This window comes from Ranitomeya imitator, chromosome 3 (assembly GCF_032444005.1).
Source record: "Ranitomeya imitator isolate aRanImi1 chromosome 3, aRanImi1.pri, whole genome shotgun sequence".
Lineage (NCBI taxonomy): Eukaryota > Metazoa > Chordata > Amphibia > Anura > Dendrobatidae > Ranitomeya > Ranitomeya imitator.
This window is the reverse complement of record NC_091284.1, coordinates 36,063,449-36,089,241: the sequence shown is the minus strand read 5'-3', so window position 1 is coordinate 36,089,241 and position 25,793 is coordinate 36,063,449. Positions and strand designations below refer to the sequence as shown.

At 46.0% G+C, this 25,793-nt stretch overlaps 1 protein-coding gene across 2 annotated transcripts; it reads right to left on the bottom strand.

Moving 5' to 3' along the window:
• Nucleotides 1–2,829: 2,829 nt before the first annotated feature.
• Nucleotides 2,830–20,754, bottom strand: PIGP (phosphatidylinositol glycan anchor biosynthesis class P). Of its 2 annotated transcripts, none has more exons than XM_069760758.1 (5): nt 20,699–20,754; nt 5,463–5,562; nt 4,523–4,595; nt 4,287–4,405; nt 2,830–3,048 (listed from the first exon to the last, which is right to left on the bottom strand). In XM_069760758.1, exons 2-5 carry the CDS (start codon nt 5,542–5,544, stop codon nt 2,903–2,905), a joined length of 420 nt encoding a protein of 139 aa, XP_069616859.1. In that variant the 5' UTR covers nt 5,545–5,562; nt 20,699–20,754; the 3' UTR covers nt 2,830–2,902. The 2 variants fall into 2 exon arrangements, with proteins under 2 accessions (XP_069616859.1, XP_069616860.1); XM_069760759.1 differs by lacking the exon at nt 20,699–20,754 and adding an exon at nt 14,803–14,821.
• Nucleotides 20,755–25,793: the final 5,039 nt, after the last annotated feature.

Here is a 25,793-nt window from a genome sequence, read left to right as displayed (position 1 = left end):
TCACTGCACAGAACACATTTCCTCCAGTGGTGGCGACTTTACTGGTGTCAGTGAGCTCTGCACCACCGGTCACTCTGTCATGTTAGTAAATGGAGACACCACGGTGAGGGCCACGTGTTATACACTGGGGGGGCAATGGGACCGAATGAGAAAGTGAAGTTCAATGATCAAGGTGTGTGAACCAATACTTTTGTCCATACAGGTCATTTGGCTAAAGTCACACACCTCATGGCCTGGTATTCGGATGACCACATTGTAAGCTGGTACCTCGAACAATATATCTGCAGAATCTCTCTTCATGGAAAAACACCTCCAAAAAATAAATGGGCAGTCTCATCGTGTTCAAGATTACAAAACAGGTTCTCCTTTGTTTCCAGAAATAGCACCATGTCTGACACTAGGTCGTGTCTGGTATTGCAGCTTGTCAATTGTCTTATTACCAAAAATGGAGCTAAGTTGCAAAATGCGACACAATCCAAAAACAACAAAGACGTTATTTTTAGAAAAAAAAAATTCCTTCAATCCCAAACATTTGGCAAGCCTGTATAGTGAACCAGCTGATGAAAGTAAAAAATATTCAGCTAATGTAAAGTGGCCCAACCATGTCTGACACTAGGTCGTGTCTGGTATTGCAGCTTGTCAATTGTCTTATTACCAAAAATGGAGCTAAGTTGCAAAATGCGACACAATCCAAAAACAACAAAGACGTTATTTTTAGAAAAAAAAAATTCCTTCAATCCCAAACATTTGGCAAGCCTGTATAGTGAACCAGCTGATGAAAGTAAAAAATATTCAGCTAATGTAAAGTGGCCCAATCTACTGCTAGAATATTGGATAGATTATGTGATCTCCTTAGGGCTCTCTCAGACCTCGGTGTGTCCGGTAGGTGTGATGACAGTTTTCACACGTAACGGAGACACTTACACACGTAGACCCAATCAAGTGAATGGCTCTGTGCACATGTTTCCACAGACTGTGTTTCTGTGGACAAAATACGCTGATGTCTGATGACATCCGTGCATCATCTGAGTGACACATACTGGTGCATGGGAATCAGCGGTACTGTTAGCGCTGTTGCCCGGCGCCGGGTGCTGAAGACCGATCTCCTCATTCTCTCCTGCTTGGTCTATGATCAGCGCTAGCAGGGGACAATGTTGAGAGTTGTATTCAACTATTAACAGCTATAAATAAACAAAAAATGATGTAGGGTTCACCTGTATTTTTGATAACTAGCCAGGCAAAACTGACAGCTGTGGGCTGCAACCCTCAGCTGTCAGCTTTGGCAAGGCTGGTTATCAAGAATAGAAGGGTCCCCGTGATGTATTTTTTAATTATTTAAATAAATAATTTAAAAACCAATGTGGGGTTCCCCTCATTTTTGACACCAGCCAAGCTAACACAGACAGCTGGGGGCTGGTATACTTAGGCTGAAAAGAGGCCATGAATATTGCCCTCTCCAGTCTCAAAATAGCAGCCAACCCAGAAAAGGCGCTTTGCCAGGCTATTCCCACATGCCCTGTGGTGGTAGCAAGTGGGCTTCATATTTGTGGGGTTGATGTCACCTTTGTATTGTCCAGTGACATCAAGCCCACGGCTCAGTAATGGAGACGAGTCGCCTATCTATTACTAATCCTACAGTTGTATTGTAAATAAACACAAAGCCAGGATCCTTTACTTGAAATAAAAGGAAAAAACCCTTTTCAAATTTTATTTAAAAATAACAAACACAATTCCAAGCCAACATCTCCAGTAATAAAACAAAAATAAAAAACAACAACATCCCTCACCTGTACGTAGTTCTGTTCCACGCAATAATTCATGTCTGTGGATAAACATTTTTCAACCTGGACAGTGCCAAGATGCGGCCATCCAGGCTGAGAACCACTGAGGAATGAGCTGCTGCAAGAGCAGCCTCAGCAACTAGCGGTGACGTCATCAAGGTTACAGCCGGGCCTTTGAACTGCGGTGACCTCAGCACCATGAGGAAATTCAGAGAGTTCACTGCATTTCAAGCTTTTCTGGGTCAACTGCTGGCTACTTTTTTAAACTGGGGGGGGGGGGGGGGGGTGTAAAATCCATGGCCCCTTACCAGCATGAGAATACCAGCTCTCAGCTGTCTGCATTAGCTTGGCTGGTTGTAAAAAAATGGGGGGAAGCCCACACAGTTTTTTTAAATTATTTATTTAAATAATTAAAAGATACGTTGTGGGGACTCCTCTATTCTTGATAACCAGCCGTGATAAGGCTAACAGCTGAGGGTTGCAGCCTGCTGCTGTTATTTTTGCCTGGCTCGTTACCAAAAATACAGAGGAAGCCCAAGTCATTTTTTTATATTTATTTATTCATTTATGGCGCAGGCGACAGCTGATGAATACTCCCAACAGCCGCTCCTTCTCTGTTAACAGCTGAACACAACTCTCAGTATTGTCCCCTGCTAGCGCTGATCGCAGCGTGAGCAGGGGACAATGATGTGAGCTGTCTTCAGCACCTGGTGCTGGGGAACAGTGCGAACAGTACTGCTGATTCCCAGGCTCTGGTACATGTGATACTGATGCGGTACATGTATGCCACATGTATTAAACACACATTCACATGGACACATATCTCCGGTACTGGTTTTTCCGGTACCCGAAATATCAGGATTTGTGAAAGAGCCCTTACATAGAGCACCAGGTAACTTAAGCCCCTGGTTGAAAATTCAGGCGGCAAATCAGCGTGTGATATTGCGGCTCCTATATCAGCACTTTGAAGGCATCTGACAGTCGGTAGATACCCAAGTACTTCCAAATTCTTTGAATGTTCCTGACCCATCAGCAATAAATCTCACAGTCCAATAATATAATTTTTAATTATCAATAGCTCTAATATAAAAAGTAATAATAAGTTAAATCCAACACATTAGCTAATCGATGACATATGGTTCACGAGGGTCACGTCTCCTGTCCGAGAGGAAGAACATTCGGTTGACTTCACTAATGGAGATGTCCCGTATAGCCGGAATGGCGTCTGGATCTGACTCTTTCATCACTTGATTTTTGGCATACGTGTCTGCGGAGGAGAGGAGAAAATAATGAACAAAATCATTAATTCACCTAGACGAGCACATCCACATACAGCAAAGCTTCGGGCGATGCCTCTATCTGCAGGGACCATGAAGAATTGGAATTAGAATTTCGATTTTGTTTTTTTTCCCTCCCTGTCTAACTTTTTTATTTTCCCATCGACAAGTCTTATTTATTTATTTTTTGTGCAGGATGAGTTGTAGTTTTGATTTACATCATTCATTTTACCACATACTGAAAAAAATTCCAAATGGAGTAAAAGGGGAAAACACCCCCCCACAATTCTTAAAATTTTGGGGGTTTTTGTTTGTAAGTCATATATTGTGTAGTAAAAAGAACTTGACAGCAGGCAAGTATGATCACGGCCATATTAATATTGTAAAGTGTATTTTTTTTTATATTTAAAGTGTGAAATAAATCAGAAATTTGTAAAAAATAAAATAAAATATATCGCCATTTTTTGAGACCCCTTTTTTAATTTTCCATTCATAGAGCTGTGTCAGGGCTTATTTTTATTTCTTGTGGCATACTGACATCTTTATTGGTACCATTTAGGGGAGCGGTATCAATGTATTGATCACTTTCTATTGTGGAGGAGGCACCGCAAGTAAAACAACAATAAAAACAAAAACAGCAATTCTGGAGTTTCGATATTTTTAATTTTTAAACATTTATCAAATGGGTTAAATAATGTAATATTTTGACAAATTGGACTTTTAAAGATGCCGCCTATGTTCATTTTAAGCTGTAAAAATGAGAATAATTAAAGGGTTTTTTAAATATAATTTTAACATTTTTTTTTTTACCTTACGGGATGCAAACCTGAAATCGGTACAACACTTTTTCTACAACAGTAATGCAAAATATAGGCAAACTGATCGTTTCGTAGGAAGCCCTGCCTGCGGCTATCAATCACGCCCAAATAGGGATGGTTAGAGGCGGGACTAGTTTGGGGAGGAGACGCCTCGCCGGACTAGTCCTGCCTCATCTGATGCGCGAAGCTTTAGAATAAAAGTTCGTTTTTACAAGAGAGGAACATTAGTGAGGAACATACAGCAATCCGCATCAACTATATTAGCAGTTTGGGATAGTCAGGGGACCCGACAGGCTACCTTTAAGATGTAGATCATACAGTATAGACGACATGCACCTTAGACCATGTAGGGTGACGTCCTGGCTAATAAAGTGGCAAAAATGAGATACTAGACCGCCATATTAAATTACCCGTTACAGTGTGGATTGAATCCAGGGGAGCCGTGTTCATCAAGTTTATTCCAAACAAGAAGATATAGGCAATGCCCAGTGTGACCATGAGGTAGACAGGGATGGCCACAGCCCAGTACCTGGAGGACAAATACAGCTCAGATTAGGGATTAGACACGATATACAAAATATGAAGAAAACACAAAACCTCCATTGATGTACCGTCCCTCCTACAAATACCCATGGTAAGTACTCACTTCTGAGGCCAGTACGTCAGTCCTAAGGAGTGCAGCCATGACTCGGGAACAAACGCCCACGTCAGATATAGGACTGGAAAACAATGGAAGATGTAAGGACGAGAAGTTAGGTGGGTTTTCTAAAGTTTTTGAAAAGATGGAAGGAAGAGATTTGACCAGTTTCCCCACCAACCCCCAAAAAACAAGGTATTTCCTATACGAGGGATAGGTAACAACTTACTGACTTGTTGTTGTGACCATTGGGACTCCCAGTGATTCCGAGATTGGGGCTCTGCAGACGCGCATATTCGACCTATGGTTCATTTTTTGTCTATGAGACTGATGGAGAAAGTCAATCACTATGCTCCGAAGCCCCATAGACATAAATGAAGTGGAGGATGATCCATCTAAGACAGGGCTGCAAAGACCCCTTTTTTTGGCTCCTAAGCCCCGATCTAAGGATCATTGGGGTCTAACAGTCAGACCCTCAGTTATAAGCTTAATATCCTCTATTCTAAAAATAGCAGATACTATTTTTTTTTTTTTTTAATTCAGAATTCTCTAATTGGGGGTAGTGTCGGGGGTTGAAAGCTTAGTTTCTAAAGGCGCTGACTGACAACCTATGTGTGGTTATAACAGTTGGCAGCCTAGATGAATATATAACTAAGACTGAATACAATTTTTAACCACACAATGATTTACACATATTCCACCACAGATGGAGCTGTGATATTAGTGATGATCTGAATTTACAGACAATATTTCTAAAATAGATTACATTCCAAAGCCTCTTCGTGAAAAGTCTAAATTCCTATGTGTCTCCATGGTAACAGACTACACACACATTCTTCGTAGTCTGGTCCAGCAGTCAGACTTCTTTTCATCTATCTCACTCTGCTGAATGGATCCGAGACAAACTGGATGGATTATCGCACTCACTCACAAGATTCTATATACTCACTAAATCCACACTGAGACGCCAAGTGGAGGACAAAACCATAGATGGCTCTTTCCGGCAGAGGAGATGGTGAATTTTCTACCATTCTGTGACCTTAAAAGCCCTAAAAAAATAAAAAATTAAAAAATATATACCATATACAGTATAGTCGACTACCTGATGTGTATGGGGGCTCCTGACTCTTCACTGATAAGGAAAAGAAGGATCGAACAGTTGAATTTTCAACTCTTAAGGCCCCGTCACACATAGCGAGATCGCTAGCGAGATCGCTGCTGAGTCACAAGTTTTGTGACGCAACAGCGATCTCAGTAGCGATCTCGCTATGTGTGACATGTAGCAGCGAACAGGCCCCTGCTGTGAGATCGCTGGTCGTGTCGGAATGGCCTGGGCCATTTTTTGATCGTTGAGGTCCCGCTGACATCGCTGAATCGGCGTGTGTGACGCCGATTCAGCGATGTCTTCGCTGGTAACCAGGGTAAACATCAAGTTACTAAGCGCAGGGCCGCGCTTAGTAACCCGATGTTTACCCTGGTTACCATCGTTAAAGTAAAAAAAAACAAACGCTACATATTTACCTACCGCTGTCTGTCCCCGGCGCTGGGCTTCTCTGCTCTGGCTGTGAGCGGCGGGCAGCCGGAAAGCAGAGCGGTGACGTCACCGCTCTGCTTTCCGGCCGCTGTGCTCACAGCCAGAGCAGAGAAGCAGAGCGCCGGGGACAGACAGCGGTAGGTAAGTATGTAGCGTTTGTTTTTTTTACTTTAACGATGGTAACCAGGGTAAACATCGGCTTACTAAGCGCGGCCCTGCGCTTAGTAACCCGATGTTTACCCTGGTTACCCGGGGACTTCGGCATCGTTGAAGACAGTTTCAACGATGCCGAAGTCTTTCCTCTGATCGTTGGTCGCTGGAGAGCTGTCTGTGTGACAGCTCTCCAGCGACCAAACAGCGACGCTGCAGCGATCCGGATCGTTGTCGGTATCGCTGCAGCGTCGCTAAGTGTGACGGTACCTTTAACCTTTTGTTTTCATTGAAGGTTAAAAAATAAGTGTCTGGCAACGTCTTTCTCTTCTCTTTTCGTAGAAAATACATGATCACTCGCTTATATGTTTTGAGGAGTCAGGAAATGCAGCCATTTACAGAACAAACATTTGGCTGACCACTATCTCATGTACATGGCCGTTTTAGACAATCACATGTCTTCTCACTGCAGCTCCTCCTCCCCTCTCGCAGCATGCATTTTCACAGAAGAAACTGCATCTGCATCCCCTCAACCTCCCCCTCTGGATTTACAGTTGTATTTTTTTGATTAAATGTGGTTTCAAAATGTTTTCAAAGATAATGCAGTCATGGAAAATGGAACTATAGTCTGCAAATAGGGAAAAAAGATGTCACTTTTCATTAACATGTCTCTGTACAGTTATTAGTGTTTATTCACACACTAGATGGAAGCCCGATGCTATCGCATCGGGAGGGTGGATACTTTGCTGCTCCCATCCTGCGCCCCCATTCTGTCATGTGCTGCTGCTATCCTGCGCCCCATTCTGTAATGTGCTGCTCTCATCCTGCGCCCCATTCTGTCATGTGCTACTCCCATCCTGCGCCCAGATTCTGTCATGTGCTGCTCCCATCCTGCACTCCCATTCTGTCATGTGCTGCTCCCATCCATATGCCCCATATGCTGCTCCATAAAGGTTGATGGCCCCCATAAGATGCTCCATAGCATACTATGCCCGTATGCTGCTGCTGCGATTAATAAAAAAATGACATACTCACCTCTCGTCGCTGGGCGCCGGGCGCCGAGTGCCTGAGCAGGCGGGGACACCGGCACGCTATGGGGGTCAGGTGCCGGAGTCGCCGCTGACTCAGGGCCCCGGCACTTGCGATATTCACCTGTCCCCGTTCCACCGCTGCGCGCCGCTCTGTCTTCCGGGTCTCTGGCTCTGACTGTTCAGGCAGGGGGCGCGCTCTAACCACGTCATCATGCCCTGTAATCTGAACGTCACAGCCAGACGACGCAGAAGACAGAGTGGCGCGCAGTGGTGGAACGGGGACAGGTGAATATAGCCTGGCTCACCCTCCCCGGTCATAATCACCCCACCCTGGCACGGTCCCTGCTTCTCCGTGGACATCGCGGTATGCGTTAAGTGCTTAAGCATACCGTGATCTCTGGCGGCCTGGTTCCCAGTGGTGGGGAGGGGTCCTTGCGACGTGGGGTTCTTGCCACGAGGGAGTCCCAGCAGCGGGGGTCCGGCGATGACCCGCTGGTGGTACTGCGCAAGGGCCTGGTACCACCAGCGGGTGCCATATTGGAATACCCATCACTTGGGTATTCCAATATGGCGGTCGGCGTACTTCCAGTGCGCCGCAGTGGATTGTAGGATTCAAAGACGTCCAGATGGAAGTGGATGACAGACAATTTAAGGTAATTATATAAATAGACACTACATATTATGGAAACATTAACAATTTAAAACCACCCAGAAGGTAATTTGGTCTATTCTTTATATACTACCAAATCTACACAAAGAATTTTAACTGTTCCTATGATCTTTAAAAATGAATACCTTGATGGGTTCTATTATATGTTTTTTTCTTACGGATCAGCGCGAAAATTGATCAGGAATCTCATCAAAAGTCAGCAGAAGTAAATTCTGCAAAAATCAGGCACAGATTCAGAAAATATCATTTATTTATGACTCATCCTCACTAATTTTTTATTAGCCTATCCAGAAAATTTGTTGGATTGTGTCTAAATTTTTCTCTGCAAAGTCTCGTAGTTCTCCTAGTGTGGACTCCAAAGCTAAATTTACAAAGACTTGACCAGTCAATCCTCCCTGGGAAAAGGTTACACAAAGATGTAGCCATCCCATAAGTCAATGTCCAACCCTCTAACGAGCCTTAGAACATGACAAGGCTACGGTTAGATGGATTCATAACTGGCTCAGTGATCATTCTCAAAGAGTGGTCGTAAATGGCTGCACATCCAATTGGAAGAGTGTTTCAAGTGGGGTACCACAAAGCTGTGTCCTGGCCCCAGTGTTGTTCAACGTTTTTATAAATGATCTAGATGAGGGAACTGAAGGTAAACACATCAAATTTACAGATGATGCAGAGCTAGGAGAGATAGCTAACACTAGAGAAGAAAGTGAAAGGATTCAGAAGATGTAGATAAGCTTGATTAATGGGCAGCGACTAATAGAATGGTATTTTACACGGAAAAATACAAGATTCTACATCTGGGCAAGAAAAGCAAAAATTACATCTACAGAATGGGAGGAATAGAACTAAGCAACAGCACGTGTGAAAAAGACTTGGGTATACTAATAGATCACAGACTGAACATGAGTCAACAGTGTGATGCAGCAGCAAAAAAGGCAAAAACAGTTCTAGAATGTATAAAGAGAAGCATAGAGTCTAGATCATGTGAAGTAATTATCACCCTCTGCTCCTCCTTGGTCAGGCCTCATCTGGAATACTGTGTCCAGTTCTGGGCACCCAATTTAAAAAAAAAGACATCAAAAGACTGGATCAAGTTCAGAGAAGAGCGAACAGGATGGTGAGCGGACTGCAAAGTATGTCCTACGAGGAACGAGTAAAGGATCTGGGAAAGTTTAGCTTGCAAAAAAAAAGGCTAAGAGGAGACTTATAGCTGTCTACAAATATCTGAAGCGATGTCACAGTGTAGAGCGATCATCATTATTCTCATTTGCACATGGAAACACGAAAAGCAATGGAATGAAACTGAAAGGGAGAAGACAGGTTAGATATTAGAAAAACTTTCTGACAGTGAGGGTGATCAACGAGTGGAACAGGCTGCCACGAGAAGTGGCGAGTTCTCCTTCAATGGAAGTCTTCAAACAGAGGCTGGACAGACATCTGTCTGGGATGGCTGAGTGAATCCTGCATTGAGCAGGGGGTTGGACTCGATGACCCTGGGGGCTTCTTTCAACTCTAACATTCTATGATTCTATGACTTATCCATAGGTCATGAGAGATCAGTTTGCCCTACTGTTCAAGGGCTTTCAATGGATAAATGTTATGATCTGGTGGCCTAGGAGCAGCATGTGACGTACTCTGGAGAAGGTGGTACCTGTACTGACCGCAGACCCTGAACTTAGCACCGCAACTAGAAGTAGCCGTGGGATGTACCTAACACTCCCTAGACACCTCGACACAGCCTAAGGACTAACTTCCCCTAAAGATAGAAACGGGAAAACTATCTTGCCTCAGAGAAAATCCCCAAAGGATAGAGAGCCCCCCACAAATATTGACTGTGAGAGGAGAGGGAAATGACATACGCAGACTGAAATCAGGATTAGCAAAGGAGGCCTTTCTAGCTAAAAAGAAAGAATAGGACAGAGAACTATGCGGTCAGTATTAAAACACTAGAAAATATCCACCACAGAAAATACAAAACTCCACATCTGACTAAAGACATGGAGGGTATATCTGCATCTCCAGAGATACAGCTTGGCTGCAAAAAACCCTAACACAGACAAAGCTGGAAAAGACAAAACATGAAAATGCACTGAACTATAAGGCCCACAGCATGTGGACAGCAAAAACAAAGCCAGAACTTATCTTTGTTGAAAAGAACAGCAAACAGGAGAGACCAGTCAGGGATGTGAATCCTCCAAAAACAATGGACAACTGGCACTGACTAGGATCAAGCAAGACTAAATAGCCCAGTCCAAATTGCAATTTGTCCAAGTGGACACACCTGATAAATGCTGCGATCCAGAGACAGCAGCACTACCACTCATAACCACTGGAGGGAGCCCAAGAGCAGAATTCACAACAGATAAAGTGGAGAAAGCAGCAACCAGACCGCCCTGGCAACAGCTTGTATCCCTTTTGGTGGCTGAGGGACTTTTAGGCTTTATTTAGCCCCTATTGCCCAGGTGTAAATGCTTCCTCTGCACCCCTATAGCTACATCCTTGACAATTTGAGATCACTAAATTATCACTGCCTCCCACCATCTGATGTTAGGGGAAGCGAAGATCTAGATGTTTTTTTGTTTGCAGCTGCTTCTTCCTCCTATGGCAAGAAAAAGACATGCCTCTGAGCACTTCTGACATCGAAAACAGCTGATCGGCAGAGATTAGGTCGTCAATGGTAAAGTAGTGGACAACCTCTTTAAACTGAACGGAGCAGCGCTTACAAGCTCCAAAGCAAAGAGCTTGCAAGAGAGTGCTCCTTACCTAGGAAACAAACTGTCGCTGATAAACCACAGAAGTGGCAGGATAACTAGATGATATGCAGATGAATTAAAGTGCAAAGATGCTTGTTTTTAACCATTTAACAAGATGAGACAACCCCCTTCAAGAAATTGCCTACTGGGTGCAGAATTTTTTTAATATATTGGTCCTCCAGAAAATTAATAGAGAACCCTATATTTGAGCCCGTGAATCACCGAGGATTGACGGCATTAGAAACAGAGATCGGACTATATCCTGTTTTAGAAGAAAGATGGTTGAGAAAAGATTAAATCAAAATAAAGAAAAACTGAAAAATTTAATATTTTTCAAAAACGTAAAAAATGCATTGTTCCAGTAAGCTCCATAAAGGATAAATGTTTTCTCGAGGTCTTGTGTGTGATGACGCAGAACAATCGCACTTAGTGTCAGGAAGAGATTTTATTCAAGCGGAACAGAAAGTACAAGTGCCACGGAGAGATCCAGGTTGTCATTTTTTGTGTGTTTTCGAAAAATACTAAGCACTTCACAAAGGCGAAGGGGTGTAAGCAGCATGAAGGTGAAGAGTAACAGCCGAAAAGTTCATCCCGAGACAAAAGATCCGGCAGGTCACCGCTTGACTGAGAACCAAGGCAATTATAGGGAAGCAATAGGGGCGCGAAGAGCGATCCGCCTCCTAACACTACACTCCGGGGGTCATTAATCATCAGATGCCGAAAATATGACCCAACATTGTCAGAAAAAGAAGGAAAAAATCTCCATGATCGGAACTAAATTTCATCATTCTTCACTCAACTTTATCCATAAAAACTGGATCGACGATGACGAAAAACACATCAATCTTCACTCGATTCTATACATAAAAACTGGATCGACGATGACGAAAAACTCATCATTCTTCACCCGATTTTATCCATAAAAACTGGATCGATGATGACAAAGAACTCATTCTTCACCTGATTTTATCCATAAAAACTGGATCGATGATGACGAAGAACTCATCATTCTTCACCTGATTTTATCCATAAAAACTATATCGATGATGACGAAGAACTCATCATTCTTCACCTGATTTTATCCATAAAAACTATATCGATGATGACGAAGAACTCATCATTCTTCACCTGATTTTATCCATAAAAACTGGATCGATGATGACGAAGAACTCATCATTCTTCACCTGATTTTATCCATAAAAACTGGATCGATGATGATGAAAAACTCATCATTCTTCACTCGATTTTATCCATAAAAACTGGATCGATGATGACGAAAACTCATCATTCTTCACTCGATTTTATCCATAAAAACTGGATCGATGATGATGAAAAACTCATCATTCTTCACTCGATTTTATCCATAAAAACTGGATCGATGATGACGAAAAACTCATCATTCTTCACCCGATTTTATCCATAAAAACTGGATCGACGATGATGAAAAACTCATCATTCTTAATCTGATTTTATCTATAAAAACTGGATCGACGAAGACGAAAAACTCATCATTCTTCACCTGATTTTATCCACAAAAACTGGATCGATGATGATGAAAAACTCATCATTCTTCACTCGATTTTATCCATAAAAACTGGATCGATGATGACGAAAACTCATCATTCTTCACTCGATTTTATCCATAAAAACTGGATCGATGATGATGAAAAACTCATCATTCTTCACTCGATTTTATCCATAAAAACTGGATCGATGATGACGAAAAACTCATCATTCTTCACCCGATTTTATCCATAAAAACTGGATCGACGATGATGAAAAACTCATCATTCTTAATCTGATTTTATCTATAAAAACTGGATCGACGAAGACGAAAAACTCATCATTCTTCACCTGATTTTATCCATAAACTGGATCGACAATGACGAAAAACTCATAATTCTTAACCTGATTTTATCTATAAAAACTGGATCGATGATGACGAAAAACTCATCATTGTTCACCTGATTTTATCCATAAAAACTGGATCGATGATGACGAAGAACTCATCATTCTTCACCTGATTTTATCCATAAAAACTGGATCGATGATGATGAAAAACTCATCATTCTTCACTCGATTTTATCCATAAAAACTGGATCGATGATGACGAAAAACTCATCATTCTTCACCCGATTTTATCCATAAAAACTGGATCGACGATGATGAAAAACTCATCATTCTTAATCTGATTTTATCTATAAAAACTGGATCGACGAAGACGAAAAACTCATCATTCTTCACCTGATTTTATCCATAAACTGGATCGACAATGATGAAAAACTCATAATTCTTAACCTGATTTTATCTATAAAAACTGGATCGATGATGACGAAAAACTCATCATTGTTCACCTGATATTATCCATAAAAACTGGATCGACGATGACGAAAAACACATCAATCTTCACTCGATTCTATACATAAAAACTGGATCGACGATGACGAAAAACTCATCATTCTTCACCCGATTTTATCCATAAAAACTGGATCGATGATGACAAAGAACTCATTCTTCACCTGATTTTATCCATAAAAACTGGATCGATGATGACGAAGAACTCATCATTCTTCACCTGATTTTATCCATAAAAACTATATCGATGATGACGAAGAACTCATCATTCTTCACCTGATTTTATCCATAAAAACTGGATTGATGATGACGAAGAACTCATCATTCTTCACCTGATTTTATCCATAAAAACTGGATCGATGATGATGAAAAACTCATCATTCTTCACTCGATTTTATCCATAAAAACTGGATCGATGATGACGAAAACTCATCATTCTTCACTCGATTTTATCCATAAAAACTGGATCGATGATGATGAAAAACTCATCATTCTTCACTCGATTTTATCCATAAAAACTGGATCGATGATGACGAAAAACTCATCATTCTTCACCCGATTTTATCCATAAAAACTGGATCGACGATGATGAAAAACTCATCATTCTTCACCCGATTTTATCCATAAACTGGATCGACAATGATGAAAAACTCATAATTCTTAACCTGATTTTATCTATAAAAACTGGATCGATGATGACGAAAAACTCATCATTGTTCACCTGATTTTATCCATAAAAACTGTATCGACGATGAAAAACTCATCATTCTTCACTCGATTTTATCCATAAAAATGGGACCGATGATGATAAAAAACTCATCATTCTTCACTCGATTTTATCCATAAAAATGGGACCGATGATGAAAAACTCATCATTCTTCACTCGATTTTATCCATAAAAATGGGACCGATGATGATAAAAAACTCATCATTCTTCTCTCGATTTTATCCATAAAAACTGGATCGACGATGACGAAAAACTCATCATTCTTAACCTGATTTTATCTATAAAAACTGGATAGACGATGATGAAAAACTCATCATGCTTCACTTGATTTTATCCATAAAAACTGGATCGATGATGACAAAAAAAATCATCATTCTTCACCTGATTTTATCCATAAAAACTGGATAGACGATGACGAAAAACTCATCATTCTTCACCTGATTTTATCCATAAAAACTGGATTGACGATGACGAAAAACTCATCATTCTTCACCTGATTTTATCCATAAAAACTGGATAGACGATGACGAAAAACTCATCATTCTTCACTCGATTTTATCCATAAAAATTGGATGACAAAAAACGATTTTTTTTTCTCTCGTATGCAAAAAAAAAGGAAAAAAAAATGTAAGTCAGAATGAAGTTTTTTGTGTTTTTTTTGTTAATGCAGAAAAAGATAATTTTGTAAATATTCACCACAATTAATTACGGTAATTAAGCAGACCAACGAGTTAGTGATAGGTGACCCAGACCTATTAGACATTTAGTTTAATCTAGAAAACCATAAAAACAAAACGCTGCAGAATAACAAAAGTGCACTGAATGGTGAAGCCGCTTTTCGGGAACTCTGCACCCAGCGTTCCTCCTACCTTGTGGCATTTTTACCCAAACCTGCTTAAACGTTTTGCACAATATAGTAAATATATAGTCATAGCAAAAAAAAAAAAAAGTAATATATTAGAATATGGATAATAGGTGAGAGTAAATAAAAAGTTTTAGCATTTTTTTTTTTTTTTTTTTCATTTGCCTTCCAGTCAAGTGTAGCTGAATAAACAGATTCTTAGATTACTTATGGAGAAGCGATGGCTGATAACAGGGATTCGGAGAGGGCGGGGGAGGGCAGATGTGAAGTCAACAAAAGTTCACTGTTGTTAATCAGCAACTTGAGGGAAAAAAAAAAAGTCAATGTAAGGTCAGGAAAAACAGAAACCAGCCATAGGTTGTGGAAGACAGACGAGAGTCGGTGATTGGTGATAAAAAAAAAAAAAATCATAAAATAATCATAATAATAAATGGTAGATATAGTAATATAGATACAAATATAAAAATAATAATAAGGAGGGAATGTGCTCGGATAAGGTGTTATTTAAGCATGCTCAAGTGTCTTCGTCGTGCTCTAATAGCATGTTCCAGTCCCGGCGGTTGCATGTCTCGCGACTCTTCGACAGGCGCAGCACATGCAGGGATCGTCTAACAAACAGCTAATCCCTTCTTGTGTTGCGGCTGCTAAAGAGCCGCGGGGACTCAAACTAAATAATAATAATATTTATCTTAGATTTCGGACAGCCCCCATCGGGACATAAAAATATAATGGGAGTAAGGGAGGGTGAAGCTTCAGTATACTCCCACTACGGCTCCACACGGGGATGACTACAAAGTTGAGAAAATTGCAACCAAATTTTGCAATTTCTACAAAACGCCAACATACAAGTTTAAGGGGTCGATACATCAAGGTGTTTACACCAGAATAATGGAGTAAAACACTTTGAATAGTTTCATTTTTTTATTGTGGAACATGGGGTTTCAGGAAAATGTAGTGACGTTTGGATTTTTGTCATAACAGGTTTTACCGGCTCCACCAATATGGCCGTGTTAGGAATCATTCACACCTTAGTTTTTCACGGACAAGTCATATCTGCGTTTTCGTCAGATAGAGCTCATGCCTAGAATCCACGGGGCCGTTCACACATCGGTGATTTTTGGGGACTGAGCGGTCTGTGCAAAATTGTGGAGACATGTCTGATGTTGGTCCAAGCGTTGGGTCGGCACCGCAAGTCAATGGGTCGCCGAAATAAATTCTCATCATTACTCGGGTACCACATGTGAGCATCGGCGCAAAGATCAAAAAGTTATTGATGCGAAATGCCAAAAAGACAAATAAGCCTGGGGTCACTGTCCAGGGCCGGACTGGCCATCGGGAAGATCGGGCAAGTGCCTGAAGGGTCGGTGCCAGTAGTGGTTCGCTGCACGCCGACTCACCCTTACCCCCCAAGCGCCGCCCCTGCCGCATTCAACTATACAGTTGAATGCAATGATTGAGGAGAGAGTATCACCTGACGCTCCCTCTCCCATCATTCCCCGCTCTGCCTCTGACACTGCGGGTGCGCAATGACGTTCGCGCACTCCCTGTGGCAGAGCAGCGGCAGCCGCCCAGACAGGAGCAGGGAGCAACGCGGGCACGAGGGGAGGTGAAGTGTGTTTTTTTTTTTACTGGACTGTGGGGCCATTTTAGGGGAGAGGAGAGATGTGGGCTCTGCTGTATACTACTATGTGGACTGTGCTATATACTACTGTGTGGGCTGTGCTGTATACTACTATGTGGGCTGTGCTATACACTACTATGTGGGAAGTGCTGTATACTACTGTGTGGGCTGTGCTGTATACTACTGTGTGGGCTGTGCTGTGTACTACTATGTGTGCAGTGCTGTATACTATTATGTGGGCTGTGCTATATACTACTATGTGGGCTGTGCTATATACTACTGTGTGGGCTGTGCTATACACTACTATGTGGGCAGTGCTGTATACTACTACGTGGGCTGTGCTATATACTACTATGTGGGTAGTGCTATAAACTACTATGTGGGCTCTGCTGTATACTACTATGTGGGCTGTGCTGTATGCTACTATGTGGGCTGTGCTATACACTACTATGTGGGCAGTGCTGTATACTACTATGTGGGCAGTGCTGTATACTACTACGTGGGCTGTGCTATATACTACTATGTGGGCAGTGCTATACACTACTATGTGGGTTCTGCTGTATACTATGTGGGCTGTGCTATACACTACTATGTGGGCTCTGCTGTATACTACTATGTGGGCTCTGCTGTATACTACTATGTGGGCTGTACTGTATACTGCTACATGGGCTGTGGTATCTGCTATGTGGGTTGTGCTATATACTATGGGGGGTATATCATATTCTATGGGGGAGGCCATGTTATATGCTATGTGGCTGTTATATGCTATTGTGAGGGCATATTATATTCTATGGGGGAGGCTGTGTTATACTATGGGGGGCTGCAATATATTCTATGGGGGCTACATTATATATTATGGGGAGGTGGGCTGTATTATATTCTATGGAGTGGCTGCATTATACTCTGGGGTGGTTGCATTATACTCTGGGGTGGCTGCATTATATTCTGTAGGGTGGTGGCTGCATTATACTATATGTGGGCTGCATTATACTGTATTGAGGACTATGGGGAATACGTTATACTATATGAAGAACTATGGGGTGCATTATACTATGGGAAGTGAATTGTACTACATGGATGACTATGGCGGTGCATTATACTATACGGAGCACTATGAGGAGTGTATCATGCTATATGGAGGACTATGGTGCACATATATATTGAGGACTATGAGGAGTGTATTATGCTATATGGAGGACTGAGCAGTGTATTTTGATATATGGAGGACTATAGGGAGTGTATTATACTATATGGAGGACTGCGGTGCACATTATAATACATGGAGGACTATGGGGTGTATTTTACTAAACAAGTAAAATGCCGCATATTAAGATTGTTTTTGCTTTTCATTGTTCTCAGCAGCACATCGCCGGTGTAAACTGTAGATGTGCTGCTGATAACATGATGCTGTATGGGGATCTGTTAGTGATCATTCTGTCCCATCATTATTCCTCAGCTGGTGGAAAGAGGTCGGGACACAAACGTTGAACAACTTCAGTTTTGTCGATCAAACTCATTTAGTGGCCTGAGATCAGCGCTTGTAAATACAACCGAAATGCATTTGTGTGATGTGCAATATGTTAGCATTTAGGCCCCATTATAAACTTTGCCTAGGGCCCCACTTTGCTTAAAACCGGCCCTGTCTACAAGTGTACAAAGATATTATACAGTCACCATGTGACAAGTGGGCCTGTGTAACTTCAATGCCAGGGCTGAATTTTAGTCCCAGTCCGGCTCTGTCACTGTCCCAAAGAAGCCTGGTCCTGAGTCACCGTCCCACTGTCCATGGCCAGAAGTTACAGCCTGCCCCACTGTCCGCTGCCGGTGGCCAGTTCAGGTGTAGGTCACCGCGGCCCTATCTAAACTACAGGAGGTGGTGAGTTACTGATGTCCCCTCTCCATGAACAGAAACAAACACTTCATTTCCCCGTCGCCTCCAGTGCTGCTGTCAGCAGCTACAAGTGACATTCGCTCCCCGGCCGATCACATTCCTACAGGTGAACATGGCAGAGGTTGAACGGAGTTCAGCTCCCACAGTAAGGGCACATAAGAAGGTGACTGTGCACAGTGTGGCGGACGTGACTGTGCACAGTGTGGCGGAGGTGACTGTGCACAGTGTGGTGGAGGGGACGGTGCACGGTGTGGCGGAGATGACTGTGCACAGTGTGGCGGAGATGACTGTGCACGGTGTGGCGGAGGTGACTGTGCACGGTGTGGCGGAGGTGACTGCACGGTGTGGCGGAGGTGACTGTGCACGGTGTGGCGGAGGTGATTGTGCACAGTGTGGTGGAGGGGACGGTGCACGGTGTGGCGGAGATGACTGTGCACGGTGTGGCGGAGGTGATTGTGCACAGTGTGGTGGAGGGGACGGTGCACGGTGTGGCGGAGATGACTGTGCACGGTGTGGCGGAGGTGATTGCACGGTGTGGCAGAGGTGACTGTGCACGGTGTGGCGGAGGTGATTGTGCACAGTGTGGTGGAGGGGACGGTGCACGGTGTGGCGGAGATGACTGTGCACGGTGTGGCGGAGGTGACTGCACGGTGTGGCGGAGGTGACTGTGCACGGTGTGGCGGAGGTGATTGTGCACAGTGTGGTGGAGGGGACGGTGCACGGTGTGGCGGAGATGACTGTGCACGGTGTGGCGGAGGTGACTGCACAGTCTGGCGGAGGTGACTGTGCACGGTGTGGCGGAGGTGACTGTGCACAGTGTGGTGGAGGGGACGGTGCACGGTGTGGCGGAGATGACTGTGCACGGTGTTGCGGTTGTGATCACTATGATTGGCACAAAGATCATTAAAGAGAAATAAGTTTAGATATTTCCTGTAAAATGTTTCACACTTTGAAGGGCGACATCTGCACTCAGCAGCGTGTGAGGAAAGCCACTCACTTTGCTGCTGCTGTAAAACGCTGCATTTTTTTCACTGCAAAAAAATGATAAAGAACAGAGGGGCCAACCTACAGCAGGCAAGACAAGGAAAAACATGGCAAACACGCAAAAACACAGCCGAAGGGAGGATTTATGTCTGATTCACCTCGGTGGCCTCATCTCCTGGGAACCCTCCTTGTGTGAATTCTCTCTCACAGATGGGAGGTTCTAATTGGGACCCCCACAATTTGATGTAAGGGTCATCATGCACAAAAAACAAACCTTCCAGAAAAGCTGGATTTTGGGTGGCCCTTGTGGCCCTCAAGCTCAGGGGTCAATCGATGAGTCCTGATCGGGACAAAAGCTGAGGACCGGTAATATTTCACAATGACACTAGCTGGGGGGGACGGATTATTATCTCGCCGCAGCCCCTCACTCAGGGCCGGGGACACTGAAGACTCCTAATGGCCTCAATACACACTGACGGCGTCTCACTTTTACTTTACAAGAGGACGGAGGAGAAGTGCTGCACAGGATTTTACGTGAGGAAATGTCCCTTACATTTCTCAGACAGCAACACCAGCTCTAGTAGTGCTGGCAGAATACCAGTGCCCATAAGTGGCCCATGACGGAGCCATGTACTTCTAGCTTGGAGTGCCACTTTCAGAAAATGTCACAGCACTGCGTTAATGCAGGATCACCCCTCTACATGGCGTCCATTTACCCTTATAACCGATATGGACCGGCATTATTTATTTCGAACAGTTTCTCGCAGATGGCCTGGTGGTGGTACCGACCCCAAACATCATCCTCTGTCAGACTCCATAGAAAACAGTCACATTTACCCCTAATAATCGTTTTAGAGAAGTCCTGTTTACGTCACCGGACCGAATAATGGGAAGTCATTGCATTCTGTTCCAGCATAGACCTCCAGAACGATCAGTGCTGGAACCACCATAGTTATTATGGGTGAGGATAGCTTTTTTTTTTTAATTATTTGATATCATTCACTGCCGTTTTTTGTGTCGGGTGACCCCTTTAACGAGTTTCTTCCGGGTTGCTCCATACGTTATAGCTGATTGCCGTAGGATCCTATTAACTTCTGCTCCTTTAGGACAGACGGTCAGCGCAGCAGAGGTACAAGCTGTCGTGCTGTCTGTCCCCCATGCTTTACACTGCTGTTCTACTTGTTTATAGGCACAAGAGTTACAGTAATTAAATCACTAGTGAGGTAATAAAGGATTATTAGATGTAACGACATGTACATAAGACGTCAGTACCCAGCACGACGCCTAAAGATCATCGTTATACGACGCCGTCCCTCACCTCGCCCCCCAGGTAGGGATCGTACGGACGACCACTGACAATGTTCACCCCTGACCTGTTTTGCTTGTTATATGGAGGACATAATAAAAGGAATGAGGAAAAGAAGAAGAATCACTAGCTAGGTGGGACTGTAGGGGGCCTGGAGCAAGAAGAACCCTGCAGGGCGTCCAAAATCCATTTTTTAGGAATAGGTACCTGTACTGAAACAAAGCAACCCCCTATAAATCTGTATCAGATGGAACAGAGGCCATAAGTCTGACATTATAGTGAGCACGGAGCTCATACTCACGGGCTGCTGCAGCACTTCCTGGCTCTGGTGGTTATTCACCGTCACACCAGCAGGTGGCGCTACCGTGGAACGCAAACAATGCGGCTCACCATTACATGCTTTTCACTATGATGACAGCAGATGGCGCCAACATAACAGAAAACAATTCTGTGTTCTATTCACCATTTCACCAGCAGATGGCGCCAGTAATGAAAAAAGAAGGAGATTCCAGTGCGAGTAAAGTGGGTGGGAAATGCCGCTTCCTACCCTGCGCCTCGTCATCACATTGCGTCCGAGCGAGGACCGCGGAGCTGCTGCTGCTGTTTGCTGACTCGTGTGAGAGGGACGAGGGGAGGCTGCAGCCTCTGCTTGTGTTACCCTAGGTGAGTGTCCACCCCGTGCAGGGCCGCGGCTGGCGTGGAAGGAATGGCAGGGAACGAGTGCTGGAGGGCATGGCCGTGTGGGGGGAAAGGCAGTGCTGGAGAGAGCAAGAGAGCAGGAGGAAGTGCTGGAGAGAGCAAGAGAGCTGGAAGAAGTGCTGGAGAGAGCAAGAGAGCAGGAGGAAGTGCTGGAGAGAGCAGGAGGAAGTGCTGGAGAGAGCAAGAGAGAGCTGGAGGCAGTGCTGGAGAGAGCAAGAGAGCTGGAAGAAGTGCTGGAGAGAGCAAGAGAGCAGGAGGAAGTGCTGGAGAGAGCAAGAGAGCAGGATGAAGTGCTGGAGAGAGCAAGAGAGCTGGAAGAAGTGCTGGAGAGAGCAGGAGGAAGTGCTGGAGAGAGCAAGAGAGAGCTGGAGGCAGTGCTGGAGAGAGCAGGAGAGCTGGAAGAAGTGCTGTAGAGAGCAAGAGAGAGCTGGAGGCAGTGCTGGAGAGAGCAAGAGAGCTGGAAGAAGTGCTGGAGAGAGCAAGAGAGCAGGAGGAAGTACTGGAGAGAGCAAGAGAGCTGGAAGAAGTGCCGGAGAGAGCAAGAGAGCAGGAGGAAGTACTGGAGAGAGCAAGAGAGCTGGAGGAAGTGCTGGAGAGAGCAAGAGAGCAGGAGGAAGTACTGGAGAGAGCTGGAAGAAGTGCTGGAGAGAGCAAGAGAGCAGGAGGAAGTGCTGGAGAGAGCAAGAGAGCTGGAAGAAGTGCTGGAGAGAGCAAGAGAGCAGGAGGAAGTGCTGGAGAGAGCAAGAGAGAGCTGGAGGCAGTGCTGGAGAGAGCAAGAGAGCTGGAAGAAGTGCTGGAGAGAGCAAGAGAGAGCTGGAGGCAGTGCTGGAGAGAGCAAGACAGCTGGAAGAAGTGCTGGAGAGAGCAAGAGAGCAGGAGGAAGTGCTGGAGAGAGCTGGAGGAAGTGCTGGAGAGAGCAAGAGAGCTGGAAGAAGTGCTGGAGAGAGCAAGAGAGAGCTGGAGGAAATGCTGGAGAGAGCAAGAGAGCTGGGGGAAGTGCTGGAGAGAGCAAGAGAGCTGGAAGAAGTGCTGGAGAGAGCAAGAGAGAGCTGGAGGAAATGCTGGAGAGAGCAAGAGAGCTGGAGGAAGTGCTGGAGAGAGCAAGAGAGCTGGAAGAAGTGCTGGAGACAGCAAGAGAGAGCTGGAGGAAATGCTGGAGAGCAAGAGAGCTGGAGGAAGTGCTGGAGAGAGCAAGAGAGCTGGAGGAAGTGCTGGAGAGAGCAAGAGAGAGCTGGAGGCAGTGCTGGAGAGAGCAGGAGAGTTGGAGGCAGTGCTGGAGAGAGCTGGAGGCAGTGCTGGAGAGAGCAAGAGAGCTGGAAGAAGTGCTGGAGAGAGCAAGAGAGAGCTGGAGGCAGTGCTGGAGAGAGCAAGAGAGAGCTGGAGGCAGTGCTGGAGAGAGCAAGAGAGCTGGAGGCAGTGCTGGAGAGAGCAAGAGAGAGCTGGAGGCAGTGCTGGAGAGAGCAGGAGAGCTGGAGGCAGTGCTGGAGAGAGCTGGAGGCAGTGCTGGAGAGAGCAGGAGAGCTGGAAGAAGTGCTGGAGAGCAAGAGAGAGCTGGAGGCAGTGCTGGAGAGATCAAGAGAGCTGGAGGCAGTTCTGGAGAGGAAGGGAGCTGGAGGCAGTGCTGGAGAGAGCAAGAGACAACTGGAGGCAGTGCTGGAGAGAGCAAGAGAGCTGGAGGCAGTGCTGGAGAGAGCAAGAGACAGCTGGAGGCAGTGCTGGAGAGAGCAAGAGACAGCTGGAGGCAGTGCTGGAGAGAGCAAGAGAGCTGGAAGAAGTGCTGGAGAGAGCAAGAGAGCAGGAGGAAGTGCTGGAGAGAGCAAGAGAGCTGGAAGAAGTGCTGGAGAGAGCAGGAGGAAGTGCTGGAGAGAGCAAGAGAGAGCTGGAGGCAGTGCTGGAGAGAGCAGGAGAGCTGGAAGAAGTGCTGGAGAGAGCAAGAGAGAGCTGGAGGCAGTGTTGGAGAGAGCAAGAGAGCTGGAAGAAGTGCTGGAGAGAGCAAGAGAGCAGGAGGAAGTGCTGGAGAGAGCAAGAGAGCTGGAAGAAGTGCTGGAGAGAGCAAGAGAGCAGGAGGAAGTGCTGGAGAGAGCAAGAGAGCTGGAAGAAGTGCTGGAGAGAGCAAGAGAGCAGGAGGAAGTGCTGGAGAGAGCAAGAGAGAGCTGGAGGCAGTGCTGGAGAGAGCAAGAGAGCTGGAAGAAGTGCTGGAGAGAGCAAGAGAGAGCTGGAGGCAGTGCTGGAGAGAGCAAGACAGCTGGAAGAAGTGCTGGAGAGAGCAAGAGAGCAGGAGGAAGTGCTGGAGAGAGCAAGAGAGCTGGAGGAAGTGCTGGAGAGAGCAAGAGAGCTGGAAGAAGTGCTGGAGAGAGCAAGAGAGAGCTGGAGGAAATGCTGGAGAGAGCAAGAGAGCTGGGGGAAGTGCTGGAGAGAGCAAGAGAGCTGGAAGAAGTGCTGGAGAGAGCAAGAGAGAGCTGGAGGAAATGCTGGAGAGAGCAAGAGAGCTGGAGGAAGTGCTGGAGAGAGCAAGAGAGCTGGAAGAAGTGCTGGAGACAGCAAGAGAGAGCTGGAGGAAATGCTGGAGAGCAAGAGAGCTGGAGGAAGTGCTGAAGAGAGCAAGAGAGCTGGAGGAAGTGCTGGAGAGAGCAAGAGAGAGCTGGAGGCAGTGCTGGAGAGAGCAGGAGAGCTGGAGGCAGTGCTGGAGAGAGCTGGAGGCAGTGCTGGAGAGAGCAAGAGAGCTGGAAGAAGTGCTGGAGAGAGCAAGAGAGAGCTGGAGGCAGTGCTGGAGAGAGCAAGAGAGAGCTGGAGGCAGTGCTGGAGAGAGCAAGAGAGCTGGAGGCAGTGCTGGAGAGAGCAAGAGAGAGCTGGAGGCAGTGCTGGAGAGAGCAGGAGAGCTGGAGGCAGTGCTGGAGAGAGCTGGAGGCAGTGCTGGAGAGAGCAGGAGAGCTGGAAGAAGTGCTGGAGAGAGCAAGAGAGAGCTGGAGGCAGTGCTGGAGAGATCAAGAGAGCTGGAGGCAGTTCTGGAGAGGAAGGGAGCTGGAGGCAGTGCTGGAGAGAGCAAGAGACAGCTGGAGGCAGTGCTGGAGAGAGCAAGAGAGCTGGAGGCAGTGCTGGAGAGAGCAAGAGACAGCTGGAGGCAGTGCTGGAGAGAGCAAGAGACAGCTGGAGGCAGTGCTGGAGAGAGCTGGAGGCAGTGCTGGAGAGAGCAAGAGAGCTGGAGGCAGTGCTGGAGAGAGCAATAGAGCTGGAGGCAGTGCTGGAGAGAGCAAGACAGAGCTGGAGGCAGTGCCGGAGAGAGCAAGAGAGAGCTGGAAGAAGTGTTGGAGAGCAAGAGAGAGCTGGATGAAGTGCTGGAGAGAGCAAGACAGAGCTGGAGGCAGTTCTGGAGAGAGCAGGAGAGCTGGAGGCAGTGCTGGAGACAGCTGGAGGCAGTGCTGGAGAGAGCAAGAGAGCTGGAAGAAGTGCTGGAGAGAGCAAGAGAGAGCTGGAGGCAGTTCTGGAGAGGAAGAGAGCTGGAGGCAGTGCTGGAGAGAGCAAGAGACAGCTGGAGGCAGTGCTGGAGAAAGCAAGAGAGCTGGAGGCAGTGCTGGAGAGAGCAAGAGACAGCTGGAGGCAGTGCTGGAGAGAGCAAGAGAGCTGGAGGCAGTGCTGGAGAGAGCAAGAGAGCTGGAGGCAGAGCTGGAGGCAGTGCTGGATAGAGCAATAGAGCTGGAGGCAGTGCTGGAGAGAGCAAGAGAGAGCTGGAGGAAGTGCTGGAGAGAGCAAGAGAGAGCTGGAGGCAGTTCTGGAGAGAGCAAGAGAGCTGGAGGCAGTGCTGGAGAGAGCAAGAGAGCTGGAGGCAGTGCTGGAGAGAGCAAGAGAGAGCTGGAGGCAGTGCTGGAGAGAGCAAGAGAGAGCTGGAGGCAGTGCTGGAGAGAGCAAGAGAGAGCTGGAGGCAGTGCTGGAGAGAGCAAGAGAGAGCTGGAGGCAGTGCTGGAGAGAGCAAGAGAGAGCTGGACGCAGTGCTGGAGAGAGCTGAGGCACGGCTGGCGTGGAAGGAATGGCAGGGAGCGAGTGCTGGAGGGCATGGCCGTGTGGGGGGAAAGGCAGTGCTGGAGAGAGCAAGAGAGCTGGAAGAAGTGCTGGAGAGAGCAAGAGAGCAGGAGGAAGTGCTGGAGAGAGCAAGAGAGAGCTGGAGGCAGTTCTGGGGAGAGCAAGAGAGCTGGATGAAGTGCTGGAGAGCGCAAGAGAGAGCTGGAGGCAGTTCTGGAGAGAGCAGGAGAGCTGGAGGCAGTGCTGGAGAGAGCAAGAGAGCTGGAAGAAGTGCTGGAGAGAGCAAGAGAGAGCTGGAGGCAGTGCTGGAGAGAGCAAGAGAGAGCTGGAGGCAGTTCTGGAGAGGAAGACAGCTGGAGGCAGTGCTGGAGAGAGCAAGAGACAGCTTGAGGCAGTGCTGGAGAGAGCAAGAGACAGCTGGAGGCAGTGCTGGAGAGAGCAAGACAGCTGGAGGCAGTGCTGGAGAGAGCAAGAGACAGCTGGAGGCAGTGCTGGAGAGAGCAAGAGAGCTGGAGGCAGTGCTGGAGAGAGCAAGAGAGCTGGAGGCAGAGCTGGAGGCAGTGCTGGAGAGAGCAATAGAGCTGGAGGCAGTGCTGGAGAGAGCAATAGAGAGCTGGAGGCAGTGCTGGAGAGAGCAAGAGAGAGCTGGAGGCAGTGCTGGAGAGAGCAAGAGAGAGCTG

Excerpts from the sequence above, each read along its gene's own strand:
- PIGP (XM_069760758.1), bottom strand. The coding sequence starts at position 5,544 with ATGGTAGAAAATTCACCATCTCCTCTGCCGGAAAGAGCCATCTATGGT. Across the intron at positions 4,596-5,462 it reads GGCGTCTCAGTGTGGATTTA|TCCTATATCTGACGTGGGCG; the intron begins GTGAGTATATAG and ends ATTGTTTTCCAG. Across the intron at positions 3,049-4,286 it reads TTCAATCCACACTGTAACGG|ACACGTATGCCAAAAATCAA; the intron begins GTAATTTAATAT and ends TCTCCTCCGCAG.